The sequence below is a fragment of the Ipomoea nil genome, unplaced genomic scaffold, assembly GCF_001879475.1.
Source record: "Ipomoea nil cultivar Tokyo-kokei standard unplaced genomic scaffold, Asagao_1.1 scaffold2845, whole genome shotgun sequence".
Taxonomy (NCBI): Eukaryota; Viridiplantae; Streptophyta; class Magnoliopsida; order Solanales; family Convolvulaceae; genus Ipomoea; species Ipomoea nil.
In genome coordinates this window covers 5,657,079-5,675,546 of record NW_017619273.1, presented here as the reverse complement: position 1 = coordinate 5,675,546, position 18,468 = coordinate 5,657,079, and the positions used below count along the sequence as shown (strand labels likewise).

Here is an 18,468-nt window from a genome sequence, read left to right as displayed (position 1 = left end):
ATTTTTTCCATATTTACCACACTTCAGGATCCGTGCATTTGTGGGTATAACATTATATACATACGGGCACATATTCGTGCATGCATATTTATTTTCACGACTGTATTACTTGTTTTAGGTTAAGGTGTATAAAACTTTTTTGGCAATTTGACGTATGTAATAATATTCATTTATACAATTCCTTAATGAACACGTAGAAGACAGGATATAATGATCAATTAATTTGACATTACAACATTTATTCTCATCAATAAGCTAAGTAAGAAAAGAATCAGGCCACACCATTTGATGGTAAAAAAATCTTAATCCCATAGCAACAGCTTATAAACAAGGCAATATCAAGAAGCTAAATTAGAATTTGGGTTTCTCTTATACCAGGTGGGTGACTTCCTCCTATTCATTTGTTTCTGAGATTAATAGCCACTTGGGAGTTTGGACTTTTTTTTTTTTTTTTTTTTTTTTTTTTGAGTATACCCAGGATTGCCACCGTCAAACACAGTGACTAATCCCCTCGTTGAATTGTAGGCACCTGTTTTGAATGGGTCAGCTGGCCTGGAGATTTAAGGCTGCTCCATTCCCAAAGGACTATACTTTAATCTTACATCACCTAAATAATATACTTGCTTTACAAAGACTAATAATGTATATAACGTACGTTAAGCTTTAGAAAATTGAGAACATAAATACAAACATTTATTAAAGCTCAACTAAGAGTTTGACTGAAATATAATGTCTATTATTACAGGCAACACAAAAGGATGAGTGGAAAAGGACAAAAAAAAATTTATAAGGCAATAACTCCTTGAATCTTTCTAATTGCTAAAACCTATTCTCTGTGCACCACTTGCATTATATACAGATTGTTGGCACACTATATACAAGCTCCCAAGTATCAACTCCTAACGCAATATCAGACATTTACCTATGCTATATACACACAACACACATACATAGAGAGAGGGGAGAGAAGAGCTAGCCACATAGCATAACCAACACAACATAGTCAAATCTGGAATGAATCCCATTCATAATCTGACACACTAATCGTGCTTCATAATTTTTGTCGTGGGAAGTCTTAAGATTTGCATGGCCGACATCTTTGAACCTTATTGTCTCGGGAGAGAGAGAGAGAGAGAGAACTTGGGGGCTAATTTGCAAAGAACTGTTTAAAATCCAAGAAGCAAAGGTAATTACCAGGATCAATGCAGCACTTAGTGTTTCAAAATTCTCCTTGCTCTACGAGAAAATTTCTTCAAGAAGACACTGTCAGCAAAAGTTAAGGGAGTTTCTTCATCGTCCTCTTCATTTAGACCATACCAGTAACCTTCATCGCTCTCGTGTTTTGAGTCTCCATCTAGAGATCCACCTGGTGAATCGGTATCTTCTGGAATGTCCCGGTACAAGTGTTTCAAGATGAAAAGTGCAGTATCAGGATCTCTCCAGTAGTTTCTGCAATAGTATTTCATAAAGAGGGTTTAAATAAACTGCAATCAGTTCAGCATCAACAAAAACGATAATTTAGGGGATGCAAATTGCAATCAGATCCTCCATTACCCTATTCCTTGACCTAAATATTTCTTATAGGTGTAAAATGGACAGGTTATGTACTTACGTATGTGCTCCAATGGCAGAAATATATGGATGGCGAAATGTTTTATCCTGGATAGGAAAAAAAAATGGAGATCAGCAGGGAAATAACTGAACCACATCGAATTTCAGAAATCATTAAAGAATTGCCAATTACCGAGAAAATGCACATAACGTATAACAGGTTTCAATGGACTAGGAAGTAAACTAGCAAAACGTGAGCCACAGTAGATGCAAGAACATAGTAATAAGATTGAAATGCATCCTCCTATTCATAATTGCATGGGGTATTTAAACAAAAATATATATGTTTCCTGAGGCACTCCAGTTCTACAAAGACAACAATTATTCAAAATCAACAAAACCAATGAATTTGCAAATATAATTTCATATGATAACATATCTTTGTTCAGGACAGTGGAGAGCAATTGAATAATCAATGATTACTTATAAGAAAGGAATAAGACTACTTTTATGTGTCGTCAGTTTACACCATCACAAAAATGGGAAACTTAAAGAACAAAATGAAACAATGTTGAAATCATTAAAGCACAAATCATCATGCATATCAGTCATCACAGATACAGAGGTAATTTGACATTGTATATGACAATAATTAGAAATTTTGGAAAACCATCAACATTAACAAAAGCAGGAATATCAAGAACCAGTAAAATTGCACTAAGATTCTAAGAATTTGCATATATACTTGCAAAACATGATCAATTCGACCATCTTCACTTCCAGTTAATTTCTCCATCATTATTGAACCATATGACCTATTATCTCTCACTTGAGCTTCATGAGTTCCTTCTGCAAGGAAACTCACCATCAAGACAAGCAAATAGTAATGAGCAGAGGAAAGGGAATGATATATGAGAGATGGAAAGGAATATATATATATATATATATATATATATATATATATATATACACACACACACACACACACACACACACACACGGGTGAGTTCAAATGAGAACAACCCCCTCCTGTAAAAAGTCAGGAGTCATCTTAGCCGCCCATCATGGTTCACCAATGGTTGAGGGTTTTAGTAAAAAAAGCATGGGGTCAATTTTATAGTTATTGCAAACTTTCAAGTTTGCAATATTTACAAAACTAACCCTGCCCTTTTTCTCCTTATATTTCAGCAACCCTCAACCATTAATTTATCCAAATGGATGGATCATATCAGTCCTCACATTTTACAGGGAGCCTATTTTGACCTGAATATATATATATATATATATAGGTTCCCATTACCTTCCTCATCGTTATTGTTTCTTGATTCGCAGAATGTAAGCACCTTAACCTGCTTAAAGAGTACACATTTCAATGCACCAACAATGTTATAATTACATCTCAAACATAATGTGCATGAAAATATCAAGAAGAGCAATCCCAAATGAAGCAATTCCATATTATTCGCTGAGATATTGTGAGAACCCGTACAAAGCTAGCAAAGATTATAAATTTTAACAGGATAATTGGAAGAGTACAAAAGTTTTATCTGCATAAACAGTAACAGCTATCATGGTTAAATGTAATCTTCCTCAATTGTGTTCTTTACACCAGCATGGCAGCATAGTAGTAATGCCAAATTAATGCACTATCAAGCCTACATGGTCGCTAATCATTTATAAATGTCATACGTGCATTACTCAAGTAATTCAGTTCATTGTTTGAGAAATAGAATCATATAAGAGATGAATGATCATGTCACATTTCCAATAAGGAACTCCTGCCTTAGCTTTTTGGTTTTATAAATAGCCATGGCTTTTCCCTTTTAGCATGTTCAATATGTAGTGGACATAGCTGAAACAACTCTTGGAATATCAACACATTCTTCATTATAAAATTGTTGGAAAGAAGTCCCATAATTAATATATGTTGTAAAGAAATAAGTCTCATTGTCTATAAATACATAGCACATAGGTTCTTGTAATCAAGCAAATAAGCAATCTACCCATTATCAATTTACATCTCTTCCTCTCTTAAATATTTATTTCTTTTTCTTTCTTTCTTTTTTCTCTTCACCAAATCTTTCATAGCTTCCACTTTACTGGCAAGTGGTGGTCCAGTGGGGTGTAACTGTTCAGTGTCTTTTCATTTAAAAGACAAGTAATATGTCTGTAAATCAGCAATATCAATCAAAATTCATTCTCTGTTCATCACATATCACTCAGGTGAACTTACTGAGAGGAATATAAGCTTTGTAATTAAAGATAAACAAAGATACTATAAATTAGCATAGGCATGTTCAAGGAACAAAACATTTAGATTCTACAGGAACCTGCTAGATTGCTAGAAGGTCTGTCATTATAAAAAATTCTCACCCTTGCAGAGTGTATATGGTTCACAAAAGCATGTGAACGTGAAGCTACTCCTTCAGTGAATTCCTGTTCAAAGAGTGGGAAGGAAAATAATATAAGGACCCCCAAAAAAAAAAAAAAAAAAAAAAAAAAAAAAAACAAAACCTTCTCAGGCTTACCTGAAAACCAATGTGCAGTCTCTTTCCACCTCTGTGGTAAGGAATAATGATTGGTCGTTTGTTAACATATTCTTTACAGACAAGTGGTTCTATTCTGGATGAAGGAACAGGCATAATTCCATATTAGGCACTGCAGAGTGTCAAACATTTCACAAACATACGAATAACATCCAAACTAAACCTATATGCCACTGGATCAAACGGGTGGAATATGTTGAACATTTGTCTACAAGCTGGCATCTCTTCATTAATCTTTTCCTCTTCCCAATACTCTTGCCCTTTGCCTAGCAACCCCAAAAAGAGTAAGAGAAGAACATAAGCATTTCAATTGTGTGTAGCAAATTTAGCTGCACAATATTTCAACTTGAGCTTCCTAGAAGCCTTGATAAAGAAATGATCCATGTCTCCTTATGGTATTTATAGAGAAAACATATGTTGCAAATTCCCAAATATGAGCTGGTATGCCTGCTGTGCATGTAATGTCATCAGATAAATCAACAGACAAATGATGCAGTACACAAATGAGCAAAACTACTATTTAGTAATGTAAAAGATGATGTCATGAATACCAAGAATCTACTTACCCAAAAAAATGTGTGTGTGTGTGCGCGCGTGGGGAGGTGGGGGCGGGCGGGGGGGGGGGGGGGGGGGGGATTGGGGCAAAAAGGGCAAACTCAACAATCAGGCAGATTTGCAAATACTACAGAGAAAGGAAAAAACCTATAAGAGCTAGACTTATATTTGAGGCCAATCAGTGTCAAGTGTCATCAAGCAATGACCATGAACTTTACCTTGTAGCCCATACAAAAAATAAAATTCAAAACCATGCTAAACATGAATTTTTAGAAGGTTAAAAGAGCCAAGGAGACTTATTGAAATGGACTACCGACGAATGGCATACAACTTTCAACCAGCCAAGAGACGATACCTCGAGTCCTTGACTACCAATCTTTTTGTGGATCCTTCAGTTGTCACTAACATTACTTTGGTAGCTTTATCGGTAAGAATTATTTAGTTTTAATTGATTATAATAATTAGTTTTAATATAATAAAATAACTCCAATTATAGTACATTAAGAATTATTATAGTTTGCCTAAAAGGGTTTAGTCAACGTTGACACTTTAATGAGGTGGCGCATTCTGGTTCATCACCGTTGTATAGCACCTATACATTGATGATGCATCAAATATTTTCTCAAATATAAATAATATATACATACGTACATTTACACACATTATTTTGAGAAATAAAGAGGGAATGCTTAAATGGCATGTAACTTCATACTAACATAAAATGAGACTCAGCCTTGGAAAATTACCAATTCCAATGCGAACATTGCGAAGGGAAAGAAAAACTCCAAGAGGAGAACCAACAGCAAAAAATGTATCAACCTAGTCTCAAAGAATCAGGAAAAGATAAGAAATAAGTTAGAAAACAACATATAAAAATGTAAAATAGTAACACTTGTATGAGGGTCATCAAAGATAAAGGTTTAAATTTTATACCAGTATTAGAAATAAATTTCAAGCAATTTAAAAAATCATGCTAGTATGCTACACCATAGTAAAACAATTAGTTGCTGCTCACTTTTAATAGTAGCAAGCTGATTGTTGATATGTCAAACTACCTATCAATTTCAAAAAATTACCTTGAATGCCAACTTTGTGTATTTTATGCAAGGGGTATAATTCTTATGTGAATCACTTCCCTTGGAAAAATCCTTTTCAGATTGGTTTATTGTATTTGTTTCTTGCCCCTCATTCCCTGTGTGTTTTATACAGAAAAGTCAGAGAGCAGCACATAAAGCCAAATAAACTAAAAGTATTTTTGCAGAACAGAAAATATAGACAATGCTGTAAGATATCATCTGCTTGAAATCAACTAAGCCAGTACCTTTGGGTCTGCGCCAACAATCTAATTCTCTGATTTTGGCTGTTAGCAAATCAATCTGACACATGGAAAATGTCACTGATATAAAATGTACAAACTATAAATTAAATTTAACAAAATTATATATTATATGTCAGAACCTCTTCTCTCAATGATCTAATCATTTTGTCTTTATCACTTTCCAGTTCTACAATTTTTGTATGGTCAGACCCAGTATCTCTGCATTCAGCTATTTCACTATCATATGTCATATCCTGTTCACTAGGGCCCAAATCATTCCTATCATCATGTTGCTTGATATGAACACTGTTTACAGCAGCTTCATCTGAGTCTGACAATGCAGGGGGACTGACTGGATGACATAAGAATTCCGTACATTCTTCCACAAGGTCTGAGCAGCTTTGATCTACCTCCATGATGTCATTCCCAAGCGTATTCACAATGTTCTTGCTTCTGTCACTAACAAGGCTTTCATCATCCACAATGGCGGTAACATTCTGGTCCAAAGATACTTCACTCTTGTCAGGGAAAGACACTTTCTTCTCATCTTCTCCCTTGTACATCCACTCCATTGGAAATGGAGAGGACAATATCTCTTGGTGGCATAGAATATCATAAGATAGCACACTCCCAAGTGAATGGCCATATATAGAAACCTAAAAAATAAAAATTACAGAAATATGTGAACTGCCGAAGAATTCTTTAAAAATGAAAGCAAAGGTTTTTCATGTTCCACATGCATATACCTTTCCATTGTAGCCAGGATTTCTTTTGAGGAACTTTAAATATAATCTGTTTAATTGATTGGAAACCTGAAAGGGCCATAAATAATTAGCACCAGATAACAGCAATTTAGATATTTGACAAATACAAAAGAAGTGTGAATACAGACTCCAATAACAAATAAATAAATAGAGTTGGAAAACGAAAAATGGCAGGAGAGAACAGGAAGAGGAATAGAATATAGATTACCGAGTCAATGATAGCCTGGCAGTAAATGGGGCTCATGTAGTATAACACATCATGTACTGTTGCACTCAACATTGTTCGGAACCCACGGACACCATCTAAGGTGATTTTTTCCACTGCAGCCTCACCACCAAGTTTTAAGCCTTTTCTCCACTGTAATGCCCAAAAAATGAAGTGGTCAACTAACATTATAAGTGGCAATAATCAATTAAGTATCCCAAGAATAGCAACAAGATCAGAGAACCCAGGAAATGAAGTGATAAGGAGACAAATTTCTAAAAGAGATTATTAAGGTCCAAAATAAAATGGCAAAATCTAAGTAAATCAATAGAAACTTAATTTTTTTAATTGTTGAATGGAAGGAAGGCATTTCTTTTTTTTTTTCATAAAGCATACATCATCATCACATATATATAAGAGGGAAATAGTTATACAAGGGGGCTTAGAACTAAAGGCAAAAAAATGAGAACAGGGCTCAAGGACTTGGGAGACTAAAGGTGCCTAGGAACTCTAATGTTCAGATTTTAGGACCTCTAAACACATTAATTCAATCCCCCAACAAGTCAGTATTTCTCAAAACTCCACCTCAAACTTTAGCAGGTATATTATAAGCTCCAAGCTTGTTACAAGTATATTCAATCATGTCCCTCTAAGAGATTTGATGAAGATATCAAACAATTGGTCATCTTAACCAACAAATTGAATTATAATCTCACTAAAAGTAACTTTCTCTCAAACAAAATGACAATTAAATCGATGTGTTATGTTCTTTCATGAAAGACTAGGTTAGATGCAACATGTAATGCTGCCTAATGGTCACAAATGGGCGGTTCATTCAGTGGTTTTTGCTTGCAAAAATTCAACTTAGTAAGATGTTTCAACCAAATTAGTTCACACGTTCAAAGTGCCATCAATCAATATTCTGCTTTTGTGCCGGATCATGCAACCACATCCTACTTCTTAATCATTAAAAAGATCAAATCACCACCAAAAAGAAAACAATATCCTGATGTTGTTGACATTCTCTCCCAGGGGCATCCAACCCAATTTGCATCAATATAACCAACAATATATGCATTTCCATGATCAGTATATAACAAATCAGTGTCAGAGGACTTCTTGATGTTACCATAAAATCCTGAAGATGGCATCCCAATGACTCTATCGAATCAAAACACTTAATGAAAACAGATATCATGATGGGTAATTGTTAGATAAAGCAATTCCCCACCAACCAACCTTAGTTATCTCCTTGGATCAAAAAAAGTCTCCCCATTCTGGTAGGAACTTGATGTTGGGATCCATGGGAGTGTCAATTGGGGCGGTATACATAAGGGTGGTACAATGAAGGTAGAAACTGGGAGAATCTTTGGGATCTGAGTAGGTTCCCCTATGAAGTCGGATCCTTCTTCTGAAGCAAAAGAGAATAACGGTGTGGACTAAAAGGTGTAAAATCATTGTGTCTTAGGACAATAGTAGCTAAAACCTTTTTTGGATACAGGAGTACCCTACAAACACATTTTAGATGAAGGCTGCTCCTACTCCATTCACCTCTACTGCTCTTGATGAAGGCTTTTTGGCAGGCTTATCATGAGACAGGACGCCTGGAGGCCTCGCCCCTCGCCTGAAAATGGCGAGGCGGGCTCCGGCCTGAGTCATGTGTGAGTGTGTTCTTGCATTAGTACATTGATGGAAATTGACTTACATTTTGTCGTAAAAAGGTAGGAAAGCTAAGACAATCAGCAGCACTAATACAGTGATGCCTGTTCAGATACATACAAAGATAGGGTTTGGCAACCAGCAAACTGCTAATTTATCTTATGTGAGAGTTTAAATTTCAATTACTTAACTACCATATGCTGCTCCTTTATATTACTTACCTCTTCTCCTTTCAAAGAAACATAGGATCATTCAACAAGAAATAGAAACCAGCAGAAAGCCACAATCATATAAAGCTACACTGGGATAGTGGGATAAAGTATCAAGAAGCAACATTCAAAGATCTTTGTAAAGGGAAATCAGACGGCAAATTGCAGAACAGTATATGAAGCAAGAACAATAAGCAATTATGAAAATAAGATTTACCTGGCATGGAATAAAGAGTACTCTTTTTGTGCCAAGTTGGTATGGACTTAAGTGCCGTTCAGCAAGACTTGCTGTGACATGACGAAAATCTCCAACATCATCCACAAGATTAGATTTCTCCAACCTTTGACCAATCCCATGGACCATGAATACTAGGTGCCGAACTGGAACCTATACTGGAATTATTAATTAGATTGTGTGCATTTGAAGTCTTAATTTGCATTAAATCTTCAGAGTATCAGCCACTATAATCTTTAGGACGTAATGTCCAAAACATAGGCATATAATAAGGGACGAATACAAACATTCTCAACACTGGAATTGCTGAGCAATCATTCGACAAATAGAATGGGAATTGCTAGTTAAAAATGGCATTGCAAAAATGCAGAAATTGTCATTTCTTGGAAGTTTCACAAGCTCTATTATTCCAGATGAAGGTTCTAAACAATTCCTAGTCCGACACTGTATGTTTGCTTATTAAACAACTTCCCTCCTCAGTTCTTCAAGGACAAACACCTATACCTACTTTTGTTTAATGCCCATCCAAATAAGAAAACTCAACCCTAGAACTCTGTGTGTTTTTCAAATACTCTCATACTCAAAAGGATTTGAGGTGATATTCTCCAATACATCTTTTGAAATTCCCTAACCTCATCTAGTAAAATTCTACCACCACGTCTGAAGATCAGTTCTTCAAACATACTATCAATATTTCCCCCCACCATCAATTGAGTTGAGTTTATTCCTCGATCTCCAATTACACAACTAATATAAGTGTACAGTGTACTCCAAACACACAAATGATGTTGATGCACCAATAGGGGCACAAGTCGATCCATCCCCCTTACCACGATTGCCAGCAACTAATACTTATATGGATTCTCAATTTCTCTTTGAAAAGGTAAAAGTAGTTGTATTCACCCTACCACATCTTTAGTATCATACAGCCATTTGTCTTCTTCTCATGCCTTTATTTCTCACTTAGACTCTATGTTTTATGTTTACTCCCAAAATCCTACACCAGGCCCTATATATAGGGTACATACCCTCATACAAAATGTAAGAAATCACTTCCTCCTTCCAAATACGGAGAAACACTTTTGATTAAGCATATGTGGATCATATAACATAATAATACTATCTTCAAAGATTATCAAATAATCAAGTTATATTGAACTACCAAGTACCCTTGATATTGAACATCTCATTTTCATTTCCTTTTGTCCTAAAATGAAGGTAGGCATCAACTTTTGCTTCTGTAGTCCCAAAAAACAAAGTTCAATAATGCAAGTCACTGAAATTTCAAGTATTACCCATTTACCCTCACATTAGGACCTAATATGGATAGACAGGCTGACAAGTGCTCTTCAATAAGCTGTATTTAGATTCTTAGAACAACTTAAAATTTGGCATCTCAACTAGCCTCTGAAAAGTTGTTTTCAGCTTATAATGATAAGCTCTATGAAATGGCTTATAAAAATAAGGTCAAAAATCAAAACAGCTTTTAGAAGCCATCAGCTCTTTTCATGAACTTATTCAAAAAACATTTTAAAAAAAAAAAAAGTGTAACTGCTTATTGCAGTAGTTAAGCTGAAATAAGGTGACTATGCTCATGCAAGCAGGGCCTAGAACAGCTTTTGCCTGGCTTGTACAAACATGACCTTTTGGATGAAAATAAGATTGATAACAGAACACCCCCTTTTCAAAAATGTCTTTGAACAGTATTCACCCAACCATACCTGTGAACAATAATCATCCATTTCCTCCTCCTTCTTTTGACGTAACTCATCCTAAAAACAAAAACAAAACAAAAAAAAAAAAAAAAAAAAAAAAAAAAAAAAAAAAAAAAAAAAAGTTAATATGCGAAGGTTTTCACAGATCCATGAAGAAATCATAGTCGTTCAGAAATCAAAGTTCATTTTATGCATCAGACTTAACATTAGTCATTTTTAATATCTTTATGGCCTTGAGAGAGAAACTGCAATTGTTTTTCAGTCATTTAGTATCTAAGTAACTACCTTAACAATTTGCAAAGCAAGTCAGATCTACCACCTTTGCTACACAACTACATAGTTATTGTTGTTAACATAAGAAGCATGATAGCAAGCAAGCTGGTTCAATCTAGCATCTGCATTTCATAATAGAGCATTTATTTTCTGTCATTATTACATTATTATGTTTCTATCTTTGAGCCATTGCATTGCACATTACTAGGAATCTTCAGATTTTTTTATCTGCAATTCTGCATCTTACAAGTTAGGCATTCATTAAATGGGAGGGCCAGTTAAGGTCACAAGTTCTTGACCAAACGCATGATAATCCTTTCAAATTATTTTTTCTGGTCAAATTTTGTCTCTATTCCTGGTGAATGAAAGGTGATATGTGAACTGATTCATGATATATTTTGTTTGGTGATATGTCAACTGATTCTCAATATATTTTATTTCTCTTCTCTTTTGGCAGGAAAACATGTGCTCCCAATAATGGCTAGGAAGACAAAGGAGGGGGGCCTGGTATAAGGATGGCAAGGTTTAGATACCGTTCTTCTCAGAGAAAATGTGAAAGTAAATAGACTGATACTGCTGCAGACTTGAACTGCAAGTATTCATTATCTATTTTACTTATATTCATAAAGATGATGCCAATATATTCTTCTTTCCTTATTTTGTTGTACAGTTGTATATCCCTTGATATCTCTCTAAGATTTTCCATAATTATTGTGTATATTCTTGCTGTAATTCTTCCTATGTTAGAACCTACATTTAAGGGATTAGATTAGCCTAAGTTTAAGGGATTTGATTATTATTATTGTGAATATTGTCTAAATATACTGCAATTTTGACCAGCAAAAAACACAGAAAAATATTTCAGAAACTCTCTTTCTTTTATGTTTTGACAGATGAGTAAAAATAAAACTACAAACTATCATTACTTTTCTCTATTTTGGTTGCGGTCCCACATGTACATGCTACAGATTGAAGTGTTGGCACAATCTTCCTAATGAGGCTATTCAATCTGGGTGTATGAGCCATTTCATATACTTGAAATGGTAGCTTGTCCGAAGACAACTCTTACAAAGGATGCTAATTAGACTAGGTAGTGTGTATGTCCAATAGTGAATTTTCCTGCTTTGACTGATCTTTTGCCACATTTTTATATACTTCCTATCCAATCTGATGTGCTTCTACATTGACAGGAAAATGCTTGTCTATGTAATGAGAACCATGAAACACATAAGGTCTTTCTTCAAAATGTATCTTTGGTCACTAGAGATACATCCCGTCCCCAGTACTCTTCTCAATTCTGTAATGTGTTTTTGTGCATCTTATATTTGAAGTTTGGACTTCGAACTTTTTATGGTTCGAACATAAGTTTTATATTTTACTTTGGACTCTAAATTTTATGAAGTTTTTATTATTTATGTATGCATACAACAATTTATATTATTAATTATACCATGGAATTAAATAGGTCGAACTCAAGTTTGAAAGTCCGAGCAATTTGACTCGAGCTCAATTCAAGTCAATCAAGTCGAGCTCTAGCTCAAGCTCGTACACTCAAGCCAAACGAACCGAGCTTGAGCTATATAAAATACTTCGAGAGCCGAGCTCAAGCTCGAACTTGAGCCACCATGTTTTTATCAAGCTCGAGCTCAGCTCGTTTGCAGCACTAATCTGTGTCCAATCTTAATATTTGAAAAAAAAAATTCTACACTTGTAAATCTATGCAAATACAACTCCTTATCATTGATAAATATATGAACCATGCCTACTAAGAACTTAACCCTTTCCCTTTACCCTTCATTTTTACCTTTTTTTAACACATTCAAATGTATTCATTCTTCCTCCTCAAGCAATGTAGTTAAAATGCCTAAGAAAATCAACTTAAGGATGTATTGTCAAGATGAGAAGTATTCAAAAGTAAACATATATGTCATCAAAAGTAGAGATAATGTAAAGAAAAGAACTTGTGTTGGTTTAGGCGATTGTGACGGGGCATATCCACGTCTTAACTTAACACCATTCCCTCCAAATCGAAGAACACCAGAGGCATCAACACTCAGCCAGGCTTCCCACGTATCATCTTCTCCTGTGAAGAGAGCATGTAGTCCCTGCATCCATCCATAAAACCAATTACTCAGTAGAAAGAATAGTCAAATGAAAAGTTATTCCACTAATGAAAATAATGTCATACTGGGGTGGAGCCTTGAAGATCAACTCGAGCTGCATAGAGTCCTGATGGTTGAAAGCTTCGACGGCGCCAAACCTATAGACAGGCAGCCAAAATTCAACTAGTAGACCTCTAACTTATCAACATGACTAAAATAAAGCAAGAAAAGTTCATGGTACTGAATAGTATCCATGTTCAAATAAATACAAAGAGATAGCATTCAAGTGTGTAATCCCTAAATGAAACAATCAACCAAATGGGATTTGACTGAATTAAACATTAAGTAGGAAAAAACAAAGCTTTAATCTAATAAAACCAAATTTTAAAGAGTTAATACCCAAAATCGTCCTCGACTATAGTGGTTTTTCTCAATTTCGTCCTAAACGACTTTGGTGACCTAATATCGTCCCAGACTTTTGTGTTTTGCTCAATTTAGTCCTCCATTTGTTATTCCGTCAAATTGGTGTTAAATAAAGGGACAATTCAGTAATGTCAATATTGATCTCTCTTTACTTTCAACTTGTGAAGTGCGAAATTCCTCTTTCTTGTACGAATTACACCAGAATTACTCCCGGACCCGCAAATCAAATTTTATATTCGCAGTTTTAGGAGTAATTCGTAAAAAAAAATGGATTTCGCAGTTCACATGTCTGAGTAAAGAGATGCCAATATTAAAATTACTGAATTGTCTATTTATTTAACACCAAATGGACAGAATAACAAATGAAGGACTAAATTGAGCAAAAACACAAAAGTCTGGGACTAAATTGAGCGAAACACAAAAGTCTGGGACGATATTAGGTCACCAAAGTCGTTTAGGACGAAATTGAGAAAAACCACTATAGTCGAGGACGATTTTGGGTATTAACTCAAATTTTAAAATTTAGCTACTCTTGTAGATTAAAAGAGTTCCAATTTTTTTTGTTAACAAGTTAAAGCATCAAACTTGCCTGTTTACTTCAATTTTCTTTGTTTTCTAATTTTTCAGTTTTCATTCTTTGTTTTCTATTCTCTGTTTTCTATTTAGAAAACTTGTTTACTAACACTCATTTTTTCAAATTTAATTGTTAGACTAACGCTATCGAATTAACACAAGTTTAATTTCGAGTGATTTTTAGACCTTATATTTATAATATTTTTGGATATGTTTGGTTTAAATGGAACAAATATAATTTTTACTTTAAGCCTAATATATGTAAGATTTTTACATTTGATATCCAAACAAAATTTATATCTGAATATAACATAACTAAAAATATATCTGAACCAAAAACTTATTAAGTTCAACTAAAATTTAGTTTAGATAATATTAATATTTTTTTGACCTAATATTTAAAATATTTTTGGATATATTCATTTGAGTGAAATGTGTGTGTGTGTGTGTGTGTGTGTGTGTGTGTGTGTGTGTGTGTGTGTATATATATATATATATATATATATATATATATATATATATATATATATATATATATATATATATATATATATATATATATATATATATATATATATATATATATATATATATATATATATATATATATATATAAAATTTTTCCTTTGAAGTCTAATATATGTGAAATTTCAACATCTCATATTACGATATAACAAATTAAAAATATCCGAACCAATAATCTATTGAGTTCAATCAAAATCTAAAACTTGGTTTAGAGTTCAAGCTTTAATTGTGATAATGTGAGAATGTGGTTGTAGTGATATATATAGTCAAATAGATGATAGAAATTATGTTTTCCATTTATAAAACAATTTTTAAAGTTCTCCAATTTTCAAATTGGAAAATTGTGCTAGTAAACATGTTTTCTGTTTTCTATTCTCCATTTCTCTAATTTTAATTTCTCCAGTTAGTAAACGGACCCAGTGTCTAAAGAATACCTTACAGAGATACGCATACTCCAATTGTTCAGCAACATCTTCCCGGAGTGGAAGCCAATCAAGACCTCCTTTACAAGCAAACCAGTGACCTCTCAAGACACGCCGATTTTCTCCATTCCAATAAACAGGAAAACAGTGCCTCTTTGCCAAATCTACCTGCAATAGCAAGCAATTGATATTTAAAGATTTTCTTCTACAGTTCATTTATTCCTTTATTGTTTTGGGTCACATCATGGGTCCTGCATCAAGAAGGAAAGCATAGCACTAAATACTGCACTTCATGGACAAAGATAAAAACATTACTCTAACCATGGAAATAACATACCCCCCACCCCCCCCCCCACCCCCGCGCGAAAAAAGGATTTTCTCATTACACTTCAATGAGATGAAACTGGCAAGTGGCAACTCAACTCAATGAAACATAACTCCAAAAATCCAATCTAGTTAAAATCAGCAATACGAAGTTATGTACTATATTTCTGCATTGAGTGTTCTATTTTTCTTTAACAGAGCAAAAAATCATACCATACGAGCATGTCTTTTTCTACAATGACTATCCAAGTTTTGGTCTACCCCTCACTCAAAAATTTCCTAATACTTCCATATAGTCATTCATGACAACCAAGGCCTCCATAGGCCAATGTGGAACACCATGTTATTAATCAAATAAAGTTGAATATCCTAATGGCAATTAATGGGGCTCAAAAACGATTTACCCAAGTTCAAACCTCCTCAACAATGGCCTACACCAATCAATATCTTGACATTGATACAATTGGCAGATCAGAAGCAGATTGGATTAAGTCTTCAGAGGTGGCAAGCAAGACAATTACCTCATACAAACCTCCCTTTACAGGGACACCAACTCTCTCTTCTACTGCATATTGTTCAGCCGACTCAGAGTTCACTGGAGAAGATTCTATTGACATTGAATTTAATTTACTAGGCAATTCACTTGGACCTTCACTACACTCTGCATACTCTTTCCACCATAAAGAAAGCAACTCTTCTTCTCTCTACATTTAAATAATTGAATCCATTAGTCCTTGTTGTGAAAAACATCCCAGAGAAGAATATATTCATTCAGGAAAGTGTTCCGTCTCTTGATAATTACATGATTAGTTTCCCAAACTAGAAACTTATTCATTAGGCAATCAATGGGAGCTGAATAATTTTATTTTTAAGAAATAAGAGTGCAATTATGTGAAAATACCTGCAAGAATAAAGCTTCAATAGCTAGAGAATCCCTCATGCCAAATCTGAAATAATCACCATGCCCCACTATTTCTGTGCGAGGAACTGCAGCAGCAGGTTCTGCAAACAAATTCTGGATGTAAGCTTTTGAAGGACAAGATTGTTATGCTTCATAGTAGCTAAGAAGTGAAGCACATGGACATGCATTCTCTCTCTCTCACACACACACACATTCTTAAGTCGTTGAAATAAAACCAACCAAATTAATGAGAATTTGAAGAAAGAATTCTATGACTGAACATGCTTGAATACTACTAGAAATACTTTTCTTTCTCCTTTTTATCTCTTTTTGTTTGGTTAGAATATAATTAGATAAATTCTGAAACACTATATGGATAAAACTCCAAGGACAACACATGAATTTCACTGGTTTCTCTTTACAGAATGTCAATGTCAGAAACCTCTCCTTATCCAGTATTCTCACCATTATCATCTACAAAGACAATAAAGATTAAACTGCCACTTGCATGTAAAACCATCTTACCTCACATAGACAAAAGAGAAATTTGGACTAAACAATCAAATAAAAATTCAGCAAAGCAATCAAACTCAGTAACACAACAAAACAGGGACAGCAAGATTACACAACAAAAAAAAAAAATTAAAATGAAAAAAATATATATCAAAACAATGCAATAACTAACCATTCAATGCCAGAGGAACCTTGCAGAAGTACCACCGGACATCACCTCCATCGGATGGACTTACTGTCTGAGCAAGGTACTTCTGCCTACCCTCACACTGCTCAATTTCATTTGCCAACCTCCTTATATTCGACGCCGTGTTCTTCAGCAAGTCCGGAGAAGTTTCCTCCACCACATTGGAGCCTGAAGTTGATTCCACCATTGCGTCCAAAATCCAAAACCCTCAAAATTATATCAAATTTCTCTGTGATTTATAGCAAAACACTCGAATCAAACCATGCATATTCCACCGAAACACAAATATACAAGAACAAAGTTTAATCTTTGAACTGAGTTTTACCGGGAGAGAATTCATCAAGTAAATGTGGAAAAACTTAATCCCTACCAGAAATTTCTCACTATTCTCCAGTAAAATTGAATTCTAACAGCGAATTTGAGTTGTTTGTTTGTAGACTTGTAGTTTCGTACCCAACGAAAAGAAATCGAGATGGAAGGGAAAGAGAGAAGCAACGAGAAGGAAATTAAATTTTCTTTTAAATAAAATTACGGAATAGATGGAATATTCTTTTAAACCCAGACAATAATGCGTTTAATTTGAAGTTTTTTTTTAGTTTAATACCTTAACAGGATGTTTGGTTGGAGGAATTTTAAATTTCATTTCCACTTAATTCCCACCTAATTCCAAAGGCCATTAAATTCCATAGTTTGGTTGGAGGGAATTGCAATTCCATGGAATTGCAATTCTCCCATTTTCATGGAATTAAAATTCCATGTCCCCCCTGGTATTTTAATTCCTGGGAAAAAAAGATAGTGATGAGTCAACATTATTCCTTCATTTTTTAACTTAAAATTAATATCTAACAACAATAATGGACATTTTTTACTTTATACTACTTATTCCCTTTCAATTCTCATGTATACCAAACATTGGAATTGAAATTCCCAATAATTCTATTCCTGTCAACCAAACACTGGAATTTAAATTCTCACTTTATTCCCAGTAATTCTTTTTTTTTTTTTTGAAAGCTTATTCCCAGTAATTCAACTCCCATGGAATTACAATTTCTTTCCCACATAATTCCCCCCTCCAACCAAACGCCCTGTAATTATTATTTCTCAAATAATTTGATGGTCTATTTAAGTATATTGACAAATTGTTATTGTTTGTTAAAATGTTTACATGATTTATATTCTATTATTTTTGCACCACAATAAGTACTAAAAATGTTTGGGCCTTTTTAAAATTAAAAAAAAAAAAAAAAAATCACCCTGCTATAAAATTGTCATTAATTAATTTATTAATGAACTATTTAATTATTAATTTATATTGCTATTTAAAAATTATTTGATTTATCAATTAATACAAGAAAAATTCCAATTAAAGTAAAGGATTTGTTGGCGATGTGGAAGACTAGCCAACTCTCTTTTTCTTTTTTTAAACGTTTCTTGGGTTATGTATGTTAGTGATGTAGTAGTTGCTACG

At 34.1% G+C, this 18,468-nt stretch overlaps 1 protein-coding gene across 4 annotated transcripts; it reads right to left on the bottom strand.

The window, feature by feature from the left end:
• Positions 1-671: 671 nt before the first annotated feature.
• Positions 672-17,530, bottom strand: LOC109160030 (phospholipase SGR2). 4 transcript variants are annotated; one of them, XM_019308136.1, is made up of 22 exons: positions 17,371-17,530; positions 16,986-17,229; positions 16,301-16,401; positions 15,921-16,103; positions 15,088-15,243; positions 13,219-13,290; positions 12,992-13,135; positions 10,764-10,814; positions 9,025-9,195; positions 6,943-7,092; positions 6,717-6,782; positions 6,111-6,626; positions 5,974-6,028; positions 5,729-5,844; positions 5,399-5,471; positions 4,261-4,363; positions 4,080-4,173; positions 3,925-3,987; positions 2,852-2,900; positions 2,297-2,400; positions 1,613-1,659; positions 672-1,449 (listed from the first exon to the last, which is right to left on the bottom strand). In XM_019308136.1, the coding sequence occupies exons 2-22, from the start codon at positions 17,185-17,187 to the stop codon at positions 1,212-1,214; spliced, it is 2,754 nt and encodes a 917-aa protein (XP_019163681.1). In that variant the 5' UTR covers positions 17,188-17,229; positions 17,371-17,530; the 3' UTR covers positions 672-1,211. The 4 variants fall into 4 exon arrangements, with proteins under 4 accessions (XP_019163681.1, XP_019163682.1, XP_019163683.1 ...); XM_019308137.1 differs by lacking the exon at positions 17,371-17,530 and adding an exon at positions 17,326-17,342; XM_019308138.1 differs by lacking the exon at positions 17,371-17,530 and having other exon boundaries at positions 6,111-6,168; positions 6,217-6,626; positions 16,986-17,301.
• Between the last annotated feature and the right edge of the window lie 938 nt (positions 17,531-18,468).

Bases quoted from the DNA above. Each gene is read 5' to 3' on its own strand.
- LOC109160030 (XM_019308136.1), bottom strand. From the start codon at position 17,187: ATGGTGGAATCAACTTCAGGCTCCAATGTGGTGGAGGAAACTTCTCCG. The intron at 6,627-6,716 runs GTATATGCATGT...TTTATTTTTTAG, and splicing joins ATCCTGGCTACAATGGAAAG to GTTTCTATATATGGCCATTC. The intron at 6,029-6,110 runs GTTCTGACATAT...TCCATGTGTCAG, and splicing joins TTAGATCATTGAGAGAAGAG to ATTGATTTGCTAACAGCCAA.